The following is a 12,818-nucleotide window of genomic DNA, read 5'->3' as shown; positions in this document are numbered from 1 at the left end:
GTTTTACTCGTAACCTGTAGTATTTGTCCACTGACAGTTGAAACCTTATCCACAGCAGTTTACCCTTTGTGAACTTATTCTTACAGTCAAAATCCTGAATGAAAACACTGTAAAGTATTTCTTCTCTAAAGAAAAAAGGCCGAGTTCCTTTTCATCATAATCTAAGCCTTCAAATGGTGTTTTTAAAAATTGTTTAGCGTCTGAATTTGAAGCACAGGTAACTAATGTAGTAATAAACCAACCTCTTTTGATTTGTGTTCTATGCAACCCAGCATTTCTTTTGTAAAACTAAAGCACTGTTTTACCTTTTTCCAGATCAGTATGCTGTCTCTCTGTTCCATTTAACAAAAGGTTCCTCTGATACACGTTTCTGCATTCAGTTATTTTTGCAACCTGAGTTACACAGGGCAGAACCTTAATAACCATACATGACACTTCTGCATTATTGGGTCATGAAAGAAACTGAAGCTTTTCACAATAGAGTGTGATGGGATATGAATGAGATGAGTCCAGCTCTGCCAATGCTGTGTCTAGAATCTCAAAGTAATAGGAGAAAAAGGCCAACACAAATTCAATGATATGCAAAATGAACTTTAGCAGCAGATTACAACAATAATTTGCATTTATATAGTGCTTCTAATTTAGAAGGCAGTCGGAGGTATTTTATACAGTGGGGGAAAGAAGAAAAAGTGAAGTGTTCACAAGCACGTTGCAACAGGAATAATGACACCAAATAAATGCTCAATTGATTCTGAGATGCTTTGGGATATTTTGAAGCTGTGAAATGTGCTTTACAAATTAAACTTTTTTTTCATTTTTTTTACCCAAACCTTTGAAGAAGAAAATGTTAGAGACATTGAACAGATGGGTTTATGAGAGATGTTGCACAGAGTAAAGCTGAGACAGGTGCAAGTAGAGTGAAGAGATATAATGCCAAAAAAAAGTCACAGCAGAAGAATGCAGGCCAAATAAAATATGGGAAGAGGTTGCCAATCAGGGATGAGGTGAGGCTATAGAAGCATTCTAAACTTAGTGTTGGATGTCAGGTTATTGAAACAGTCATTATGCATGAGAATAACTGATGAGTAGGTTTTAATGTGGCATAGGGCAGGATGACTAAGATTTGAATTTGCTGCATTATATGAAGGAATGAAGATGGTAAGGTGCAACTGGAAGAATATTATTCTTGAATTTGGGCAATTGATGTTGCGAGTGGAAATTGGTTGGAAGAGACTTGAAAAGGGGTTGGTGTGATTGGCGTGGATCTGGCAATCCGTATTTTATTTGAAGGTCTTGGAGAGAAGATTTCAAGATTGGGGCATTTTTTTTAAGATGAGAGGAGAAAGATTTAAAAAAGACATGAGGGGCAATTTTTTTTTTAAATGCAGTGGTTCGTGTGCAGGATGAACTTCCAGAGGAAGTCGTGGATGTGAGTAGAGTTACAACGTTTAAAAGATATTTAGGTAAGTACATGAAAAAGAAGGGTCTGGAGGGATATAGGCCAAGCATAGGGAGGTGGGGAGTTTTGTTTGGGATTATGGTCAGCATTGACTGTTTGGACTGAAGGGTCTGCTTCAGTGCTGTATGCCTCCATAGACTTGCATTTGTGTATAATAGTTAGCATTGTTAACAGGTAATGTGTTACTTAAGGTCAAGCCACCGTTAGGACCTTCTTGAAAGCTTATCAGTAGTTGCAATGGGAATCTTACCTCAAGCAATCTGCACAGATTTTGGCTGCAAAATCTTACAACATCTTAGGTACAGACAATACATACTTCTTGATTAAAGTGCTAGATCTAATGTGTACTCATATTTTGATTCTGTGAAATGAGAGTCATCTTTTTAGAGTTGAGTGCCAACATGCAAATTATCAATAAAAAGAAGATAGCAGTCACTTGAATTTTATATCGTTAACCAAATAAGAATACATAGAAACAAATATTACAAAATAGCAAATCCAAATCAATTATATTAATATTCACATGTAGTCTAAAGCTCACAAAACGGGAAGGAACAGTTCCGTATATCAGGACCGTACAGATCTTCTACTGGAATATTCCAGAAGAGCATAGAAAAACTCATCTTCCTGTCTCTCATTTAATGATAACCTTCTACAAGTAGAAGGTTACTTTAAGCGATAAATCATGACAACCTTAAAAATAGTTCCACTCTTCTGTCATTGCAAACACAAGGTTTTGTGTGTCAAGGACCTGGAAGTCATCAGATCTTGCAAAATATTGTTAAATGGACCGAAGATTCTACCGAATGCACTGCTTTCTCTTCCCTGAGTCTCCCTTGCTTGCTGTTAGTGTGCTATGTACTGTGCTGGGCGAGTGAATTTTTAACTACTGCTTGTTTTCCCAAATTAGTGTATTTCAAATTAACAGCCTAGAAACGATCAATCGGAGTACACACATGTATTATTTAGGCACTTGCTGCTCCTTTTACTCAAGGTATTAACACATTTATAGTGCTGATTAATGTCTGTGCTCAATTTGTGGACAGAAGATTAATATACAAAAGTGGTAATCATTTGTTCACTCCTGTCACCAGCCATAATTGTTCTACTCTATATCTGAGATCTGAACTCACTCTGGTTTGCAAAATTAAAAATTCTGTCAACCTATCACATGAATGCGTATGCTTTCAACAGGATAGCAAATAAATATACCAGGAAACAAAACATAAATTAAGGGACTGGAATAATGAAGTTCCTCAGATTTAGTATGCTTTATTCAGTATAAAGTTGTTTCTTGATAATGAATTAAAAGGCAAGTACCTCAGGACATGGTACCCAGTTAAAATTCACAGCTCCAACCCCCGTCCAGCCTTCATGCTGGAAGACTACCAACTGAAGAAGACACGTCTTAAATGGTTAAAATGTAAATTCAGGTGCACACATTAATCACTTTCATGATCATCTGAGAACCTTACAAAGCAATAACATTGGGCAAGGTTAAAAGAAAAAAAAATTAAGGCATTTATATGACTTACCTTAAAGAAAGTCATTGTGGAGCCATCTCTGACAGCACCATATTCTATTTTGGTTTGCTTTGCCAAGTCGTCAGCTGAGTCTATGGGAGAATCCATTCTTTCCACAGTCAGAAAGGCAGCCAAGTTGGCAGTGTACGATGATATTATAATTAATGTGAAAAACCACCATATTCCACCCACTATTCTAGTGGAGAGCGCTTTGGGCATCAGTTCAGAGCCTGTCACAACAGTAGCAATAAGAAAAAAATTGTTCACAAATTAAAGGACAATTGAAAAGAAAACATTCAACTTAGCAGGGAATAAGCATCTGTTCTAAATGAGGCTCTTAATATGTGATGGGCCGTCAGAAGAGAACGTGGTAAAGATCACGCTTGTAGATTTGAATGACTGAGTCATCCATGAACACAATAATGTAGCTGAAAACATTTGGGCACTGCTCAGTGGACCAGTGATTGAGGGCACAGTAACATTGAGTAACATAAACAACACAAAGCATTAGGACATCAAAGCTTCATAGGGAAGACAATTTACTAGAATGATACCAGGGCAAGAAAACTTTAATTACGAGAAGAAGCTTTGTGTATTGGGATTACATCCATTGTTTCTGAGATGAAATTTAATAATATTTAACATTAGGATGCGTTTACACAGAGTGACTATTCCTTACTTAAGAAGAGCATATTAATTTAAAAACCATTCCTTAAAAAGTGAGGTAATATATAAAATGTTCTTGCGTGGAGGATTGTCAAAACACACAGTGCTTTGATACAATAAGAAACTATTGAATTGCTAAGTGAAAATTGGCTGAATGTTTGCAACAGAGAGGAACACCTATGCGGAAAGGAAAGCATTGTATTCACTTTTGTATTGCTCTTGGGAAGAGTGGACACAGACATGGCGAGACAAGTTGTTTCCTTTAGGCTGCAAACATTTGGGTTAAATCATTACAAGGCATAAACGAAGCACTTTGGCAGGCCAAAACTGCTATATGGAAAATTTTAACAATTGTATAATGCAGTATTATTTTAATTGTTTTTTACATTTTAGTTTCAAAGTGGTTCATTTTTCAAACAACATGATCAAAGAGAGGAAATGGAGAACAAAATCCAATTGCCTGTTAAAAGCTTAAATTGAGCTGGAAAACAAATGGATGTACTCAAGCATTTAGGAAGGTACCAAAATTTGAAATATAAAGCAAAGCAATTAGACAATTCATTCACTTAATCAAATAAAACTGGCAAGTTAGAGCATTTTACCCCACTGTTGGGTTGTGGAGTATTTCAACTTGAGTATTAAGTAGCTTATCAGTACAAGCCAACCTAGACAAGATAATGGTGATGGGTGTTGACTGGTGGATTGGTCTAGCCACCATCTACACTTGACATTTAAGATAATGGGTGTACTTACCACGTGCACCAGATAAAGTCTCCTTTTCTCCCTCCCCTCTTAGATTTTTCTCCTCTCTTGAACGCACTATGATCGTTGCTAGGTTTCTGCTGCCCTGGTACCAACCCCAATGGTCTCTCTTCACATACAAATATACTTACTGACAATTAAAAGGCCAGAAATATCCCAACCGAGTTCAATCCCAAAGTGTATGGCCTGTATGGCTTAGTAGCATGCCAGGGAACAGTTTTAACAGTTTTACCTACAAAGTCATTGGGGATATCTTCCAAACAGATTATATCAGTAATCCAGAAGTTCCTAAGAAGAGCATTATTTGGACTCAAACTTTTAAATCCTCTCTCTCCACAGATGCTGTCAGACCTGTTGTATTTTCTTCAGCACTTTCCATTTTCACAGCACTCATTGCCAATTGGCCTCACCTTTTACACAACAATGGATGAAATTAGTTACACAGAGTTCATTTCTCTACGAACCCACCCAATGCATGTTTTCATTTAGGCAGAAACACATGTTAAAAAGCCAAAGATGACAAGCGCACCCCTCGTAAACCCTGAGACACAAATATTGGCAAACTGAATAATGATTCAAGGTACAGTCTTTTAGTCTGAACAATCTGCTGAATTAGACTACTGTAAACTAGGCATATAAATCAAGAGATAACAAGGTGTAGGGCTGGATGAACACAGCAGCAGCATCAGAGGAACAGGAAAGCTGACGTTTCGGGTCTAGACCCTTCTTCAGAAATGGGGGAGGGGAAGGGGGTTCAGAAATAAATAGGGAGAGAGGGGGAGGTGGATAGAAGATGGATAGAGGAGAAAATAGGTGGAGAGGAGACAGACAGGTTAAAGAGGCGGGGATGGAGCCAGTAAAGGTGAGTGTAGGTGGGGAGTTAGGGAGGGGATAGGTCAGTCCAGGGAGAACCGGTCTTTGACCTGTCTGTCTCCTCTCCCCCAACTTCTCCTCCATCCATTTTCTATCTGTCTCCCCCATTCTCCCTATTTATTTCTGAACCCCCTTCCCCTCCCCCATTTCTGAAGAAGGGTCTAGACCTGAAACGACAGCTTTCCTGCTCCTCTGATGCTGCTTGTCCTGCTGTGTTCATCCAGCTCTACACCTTGTTATCTCAGATTCTCCAGCATTTGCAGTTCCTGCTGTATATAAATAAAGAAGTAGGTTTAATATTTGAGGTCTTATAACTTACAACACTGCAGGAGGAACTTACACTAAAATCTTGTTTAATATTCCCAGAATCCTGTTTACATATAATGGCTTAAACTGATTGGCTGCAGTTAGGAATCTATAAAGCATAGGTGTAAAATGGTCCAGATTAAAACTAATATGAAACTATTAAATAAATCTAGATTGACTGGCAAGGTGGCTAAAAGATTTGGAAAGTACAGACTTTCAGATTCAAAGGCAGAGGATTTTCTGTGGTATTAAGAATTTTGATTCAGTGATAAAGAATTGCACAGCACCAACACTTGTTCATTCAAAATGAACGGAAAGTACTAAGTCATAAAAGGCACTCCAGATTTTTATGGTCATTATTTTAAAACAATAAGCTGAACTGGTTTGAAAAAACAACACTCCTCTAACCTTAAGGATCATGTGTGAAGTTTTAAAGACACAGCGTACACCTGGATTTTCACAGATGTTGCCTTTTTAATTCATTTATTTCCACCGGCTGTATTTGTTTTTAAGATCATTTTTATATTATTTATTTCCAAGTGACAATTTGTTGGTGTGCCGAATTCTAGTGAGTCAGCAAGTTTAAAATGTAATAAGGGTAGGATCTACTCAGAGATCATACTTGCTGATTATCTTTCTTTCTAGTGCCTTTTTGGCAGACATGACAGCCAATCCCGATCCAGACTTTGCTCAAGGTCTGTAGGAAAGAGAAACTCTGATCATCACAAGGAAAGAAAAAAAATCAAACATTTGCTCTCACACAAAGATCACAGACTTTCCATACAGAAGGTTTGACTTGCTTTGAAGCTGTTTGTGGGTGCAAAACATGATGCATTTATGTACACAGGTTCCATGAGAGTTTTCATTTGTAAACATTTGTTTAAGAATCTCTTTAAAAAGATAAGCAGAGCCTGGTTGGGGCTGACTGTCATGTATCCAAGGTAGTGGCAACAATCAGACACGACATCCCACAGTTTGCTGTGGATGATGGTAAACTCCAACGTGTTTGACATGTGTGGCCTCAATACATTCATTTTGCCAGCCAGCCACCACTGTTTTGAAACGAGAAACTAGCTTTCATCAACATTCGTACACATGCAACCATCCCATTCACACAGATGCTATATACTGTAAAACCTGATAGTAACGTTCTATTTTAGCTTAAATAAATCAAAAGAAGTTCCCAGAACTACAATCTGCTGTTTGTCCCACTGAGACTTAGTTGTTGTGGCAGAAATATTGTTCAATGGAGTTTTAGGCTATACTTTAAATTTAGTTATTTCTGAACTGTCTTTGCTAATGTATTCTGGTCACATTGAAAGCGTTAAAGTAAAACCAGAAATCAGAGATAACTTTTTCTTCCGGTTTTGATTAACATATACTGTAGATATTTTCAGTAAAATATGAGTCCAAAGATTGTTACATTTATTACTTTTTCTGTTGTTCTAAATTGCTGTTCTACACTATTTACTTGAAATCTTGTGCATACATTCTCATTTTCAAAATCCGAATGTATTTGATATAGGAGTTCTTATGAAGGGGTGATGCTCAAAGTATAACCAACCTTTTCTTTATTCAAAGATAAAAATGATTGGTGCTTGATGAATTTCACATTACTTTCTGGGGTGGCATGTCTTAACACAGCTGAAGTATTGTTATTTTGTGTCACAGAGTAAAATTGTACAAGGGTGAATTTCCTCTGGAATGTATTCAAAAATATAACAGACAGTTGGGAGAAAGAACCGTGAAAGTCAGTTAAAATTTGTGTGAATCCGGATCTCCACTGCAAGATTCCCATGGAATTCCTCACATTGATTATGAAGAATCTGAAATAAAAGCAGGTTTGAGAGCACCCCACATATTCTATTAGTTGTTCAATAACCACTTGGTTACTGCTACTGTGTATGTGTATAGTATATTGTAACACGATAATATCTATGGCAGTTTCAGACAAATGTTAATTAAGATATCAAATTTTAGAAAGAATGAAATGGAAAGTATTATTTCTTTAAACCAAGATATATGTGAAAACGTATAAAGTTGTCTGTTTCACAAATGATACATTTGGCTAGTATTTATTTAAACTAAATTCGAACACTGCATTACTCCACTACATGGAAGTTCTGTCCATATGAGACGCTCATCCCTGCCTAAAACTTGACCTGATTGACTTCACTGTATAAACTGAGGTGCAAATTTAGTACTCATCCAGAGAGCTTTGAAACATGCCTAAATATATTATTAGTCATTGTACTTGCAGATTTCTGTCAGAAATGAAATTTGACCCCATCTTTCAGAATTAAATTCTGTTTTATTTTTAGTAAGTATCCTTGTGTTTTCTACATGTATTTTCAGCTTTCAATCCGCCTTTTCCTCAGCTAGAAATCCATTAGTAATTTTTTCTGGTTGATACATTTTTGATATACTTCAGCTTGATTTTTTAAAATCCCAGTACTATCTATAATTATTCTTTTTATTGTCTACCAGGTTTTACAGCAAAGAGCATAGTTGCTGAGGATGGAGCTTACCACGCACAAAGGCCCCCAGCACACTGTGGGATATGTGTAAAAAAGATATGTGACCTATGTACCTTGTTGCATGAGAGCTCCAACTCCAAACCAGAAACTATTTAGCAAAGTAAAATTGTTTTCCACCACATCTGAGTCAGGATTGCAGGGGTGGGGATTGTACCATTCATAGGGTGTAAACCTGTGGTGATCAATAGAAACAGTTGGTAAATATGAGATGCATACACAGAAAACACATCAAATATCCAATAACACTTAAAGGCAGCTCAGTAAATAGTTGAGCTGAGTTGCAAATAGATGAGATATTGTTCTTGCTTTAATAATAAACAAAGTTAGAGATGTATGTATTGTGCAGCTGCAGTGAAATGCTTAACACCTTTTATGTTCGATTAGAAGTCTGTAAATATTCTCATCAGTTTTCTCCTCCAGATGTTTGTTCTGTTAAAGCTGCTCGAGATTGCAGTGCAACCATTAAGATAAATGTCATCTGTAGCACTGTTTTAAGATTCAAAGTACTTGTTGGAATTGGCATTCAGAGAATTCAGGATATTGTGTGGACTCATATCTCCTGACGATATAATAACACATTAAGGCCACAGATGATAACTAGGCTCAGAAACAATGCTAAATCTCTTTGTGTCTGTTGCAGGCAGTGTGTAAAGATCTGTGGCAATCTGCACTGCCAGAAAATGGTTTCTGTGAACAGGGTTTTGGTACAGGTGGGCAGGCACAGAGTTTCCTGATTCTCGCCTGTGTGCCAGGAAGTCAGATTGAGCAGACAACAGCTACCTGCCTTCCAAGCGCAAGCTTGTTAATTGAATTAAGAGAGTTTAATTAATGCCACTGATGAGAGGCTGAATATTGTCATTGGATGTTCTAGATTTCCAGACTCCGTCGGATTATGGAGATGGCCTCCTGGACCAGGGCTAAGGCTTCAGAATCATTGAGAGATCAGCCCCCTCCACAGTGGTTGTCCTAAAGCCATGGCAATTTCTTTCTTGTCATCATTTTTGTTAGATGTGCTGACGGGTACTTCCCTCTCACTTACCTGCAATGGCAGGCTGAAGCCCCTCCACTGCTAAAGGAGCTCCTTTTAAACTTTTCAGCCTCATGAGGCAGATCAGAGAGCATGCCCTTAGCCAATTAATTGGCCAATCCTGCCAGTATTGTGCCAGCCAATGGGTGTTCACACCCCAGAATCTGATCCCAAAATCAGGGTGCTGAACCTAGAGGTAAAAGTCAGGCACCAAGGTTTTCCTGTATTGCAAAGGAGGAGATCTTAGTGTACGAGATGAGGAGGAGGAGGAGGAGAAGGAGTAGAGAAAAGTAACCAGGATGCCCTCCAGACAAATACTGTGAAGGAAAGTGGATAAAATGGTCTTGGTGATCAATATTAAGAATCAACCCCTGAGGACCTGGTTGCAGTGATACAAAGTTCAATGACCTTACATGAGTAGTTATGGTCAGGGAATGCATCTTTAAGATGACATACCTGAACAACTGCATCACTGGCCTCACACAGTGCACCACCTTTATATTTCACCTGCCAACCATGACTCATACCTAACTTTCTCAGCTTCACCTCAGCCTCACATTTAAAGCCTCACACATACAACTCACCTGTGACTGAACTAGAACTGCCATAATCACCGAATCGGATTACACCACACAACGAGATACAATTCTTTTACCTTTGCTGGAACAAGGTGGTTGATAATCAAAGAAGGCAACATTTCATGAAGAGGAATTGGCTGCAAATGCTTATATCCACTGTGAATATGTTGCTCACCATTGCTGGAGCAGCTATGATCAGTAGTGGGCTGAATCCATTGAAGACAACAGCAAGCTAATGGGGTGGCACAGCGGCTAGCACTGCTGCCTCACAGCACCAGGGACCCAGGTTCAATTCCAGCCTTGAACACTACCTCTGGAGTTTGTACTTTCTCCCTGTCTCTGCACGGGTTTCCTCCTGGTTCTGCAGTTTCCTCCCATAGGCTAAAGATGTGCAGTTAGGTAGATTGGCCGTGCTAAATTGCCCATAGTATCCAAGGATGGATAAATTAGATGGATTAGCTATGGGAAATGTAGGGTTTCAGAGACCGTGTAGGGGGACGAGTCTGGGTGTGATGCTCTTCAGAGAATTGATGTGGAAACAGTGGTGGCCTTTAAGCCACTGTGCCTTCCACAAGAAAAAGAAATAGTTATTTGCTCTCACACTTGCAGCCATTCAGCCCACTAATGTTTTCACATCAATTCTCTGAAGAATATCCCAAGGTGTAGATGCTGGAAGTGTCCATCATTTATTTCTCCTCTCCTCTCAAGAAAATTTCATGTCTTTCTCTTTGTCCGTGGGCAGAAGCACCAGGTAGAAGAGCTGGAAAATGAGGGATCATAGAATCCCAATAGTGTGGAAACAGATCATTTGGTCCATCAAGTCGACACTGATATTTTGAAGAGCATCCCACCGCTCCCACCCTAGCTTTGTAGCCACTTCCCATGGCTAACCCACCTAGCCTGCACATCCATGGACACTAAGGGCAATTTAGCTTGGCCAATCCACCTAACCTGCACTTCTTTGGGACTGTGAGAGGAAATCAGGGCAGCCAGAGGAAACCTACGCAGACACAGGGAGAATGTGAAAACTCCACACAGACAGTTACGCAAGGCTGGAATCAAACCTGGGTCCCTGGTGCTAACAACTGAGCCCTGGCACCTTCCAAAAGGAAAGGAAGAAACAGTTATTTGCGCTCACACTTATCCACCACAAGTTCAAATATTGATACAGATCTGGACAAATTGAGGGACTGGGCACAATCAGTCTGTAGCTAGTGACTTCATTTATGAAATAGTGGCTGACTTTGAGTGACATTGTAAATATTGTTTACTCCAGCTGAAAGGAACCAAATACATTAATGTTCATAGCTATGAGCACATTCATAGCCAGTGGCAATGCCAAGCTTGCTGTGCTTAGGAGATTTCAGTTGTGGCTGCAGCAAGCCACAGATTTCAATAATAATGTCTGCAGTGAAGTTCTGAAGAAGGAGAGCCACATTTGACTCAAAACCTTAACTCTGTTTCTATTCACAAATACTGCCAGAACTGGTGAGATTCTTTCAACATTGTCTGTCATTTGTGTCTGTAGTGAAGTGCAGATATCTGACACATTGATCCTGACTGAAATGCAGGCAGGAGATTCACTTTCTGAACATCTTGGACTATGACCAATTGCTGAGACCACTCTTCTGCTTGCTTCACCATTATAATCTAACTGCTGGTCTAATGTCTCATCTGCTCACTCCCTCCCGATCAGCTGAAGACCAAAGATGGGGGTGCATCTGTGTGCAGAAACAAATAGCTTTAAGAGAAAGCTCAAAGTTGAAATCCAGTTCTATAGTCCTGCCAAACCCTTAAACACTTGTTCCACTTCAGCAGGAGTCAGATGCTGTTAATTAATGATTAACGCAGAACCATTTTGGATGCCAGTTGATACCTTGTTGCACTGGGAATCCAGATACTATAGAGATTAATCTTGCAGTCTAATTGTGCAATCATCACTGATTCAAGTTTTTTTAAAAATTCTGTTGTCCAAGATCATTACAACCAAGGTTTACTCTTATCTAATACTGGGTAGTTATTACTTTTCAATTTAAATTTATCCTGAAAGAGTGGATTAATCCAGAGTTTATACAATCAGAACCACTACATTTGTGATCTGGTGTTCTGGCTTTGTCTGTTTTTCAAAAAAAATTCTGCTAACGTAATAAAAAACCGCCTAAAATCATTGATAAGCGCCATTGTCATTAGCTATAGCTGCTGAGATGTTGCTGAATTAAAGCATTACTTTGTCTGGTTTCAACCTTCTGTCCATTACAGAGAAGCAGATCACCACAGAATGGCAAAAGCAAAACTCTGTAAATTAGCTCATCTGTCAAACTCACTGACAGAGAACTGGCCCATGGATCAATATCTACCTGTCATAGTGCTCAGCCCCAGCTTCCTATATATCTATATCTATCATTGGATTTCACTGGTTCCAGTGAAAGAATAAATTATGAAGTTATAATCTGTTGTTATGAGGTGGACTTGACAACCAGCAGTTCATTCATGAGGAAGCGACTCCAAATTGAAACCATACAAATATGTCTTTTAGCTGTGATTCCACAGAGAATGTGTTAAGTAGGGCTAGTAGGATGTTCAACTTTGGATGTGGAATGGGGTCTAGTTCTGTTCAATTTGAGTGACCTAGAGTTGAACCTTAATGTATTCTTAGCTCTGACTCTATAGGTACCTACTGAAAATACAGAAAGTTGTTTTTGGTCATACAAAGTTTAAGTACATTTAAATGTTCATGCCTTCAAAGTGTGCTAATGCACTAAATATATCATTCTAATAAGATTAAGAAGCACTTTGACATTTTGACAATATATATTCAAGAGTGCCTCATATGTTTTGAGAAATTAGTCACAGCATTTTCATTAAGCTCAGAAAAATCCAACATGCTGTATTTGTGTATGTTATAGCCGACAACTGAGACCAATGATTTTCAATTTTCACAGGCTCGCATCTTGTGGTGGCTTCTGAATGGCAGTCAGCAGAAAGCTGGCCTCTTTCCCTTTGTTCTGCCTGCAACACTTAAAGTCCACTGGAGTTCATTCATAAATGGTCCAAGTAGGACTGGGTAACTGAAGACAGAGCAGTAAC

At 38.7% G+C, this 12,818-nt stretch overlaps 1 protein-coding gene across 6 annotated transcripts in view; it reads right to left on the bottom strand.

Annotated features, from left to right (window-relative positions):
* Window positions 1-12,818, bottom strand: part of LOC125457084 (glutamate receptor ionotropic, kainate 1) — a 294,872-nt gene that overhangs the window by 34,453 nt on the left and 247,601 nt on the right. For all 6 annotated transcript variants that reach the window (XM_059650355.1, XM_059650359.1, XM_048540798.2 and 3 more), the window contains 2 exons: window positions 8,180-8,298; window positions 2,995-3,212 (listed from right to left, as the gene is read on the bottom strand). In XM_059650355.1, the coding sequence (XP_059506338.1) occupies window positions 2,995-3,212; window positions 8,180-8,298 (337 nt within the window). The remainder of the gene's footprint in view (window positions 1-2,994; window positions 3,213-8,179; window positions 8,299-12,818) is intronic.

The sequence above is a fragment of the Stegostoma tigrinum genome, chromosome 12 (genome assembly GCF_030684315.1).
Source record: "Stegostoma tigrinum isolate sSteTig4 chromosome 12, sSteTig4.hap1, whole genome shotgun sequence".
Classification (NCBI taxonomy): domain Eukaryota; kingdom Metazoa; phylum Chordata; class Chondrichthyes; order Orectolobiformes; family Stegostomatidae; genus Stegostoma; species Stegostoma tigrinum.
Note: the sequence above shows the minus strand (reverse complement) of the source record. Positions and strands in the feature narration are given on the sequence as shown.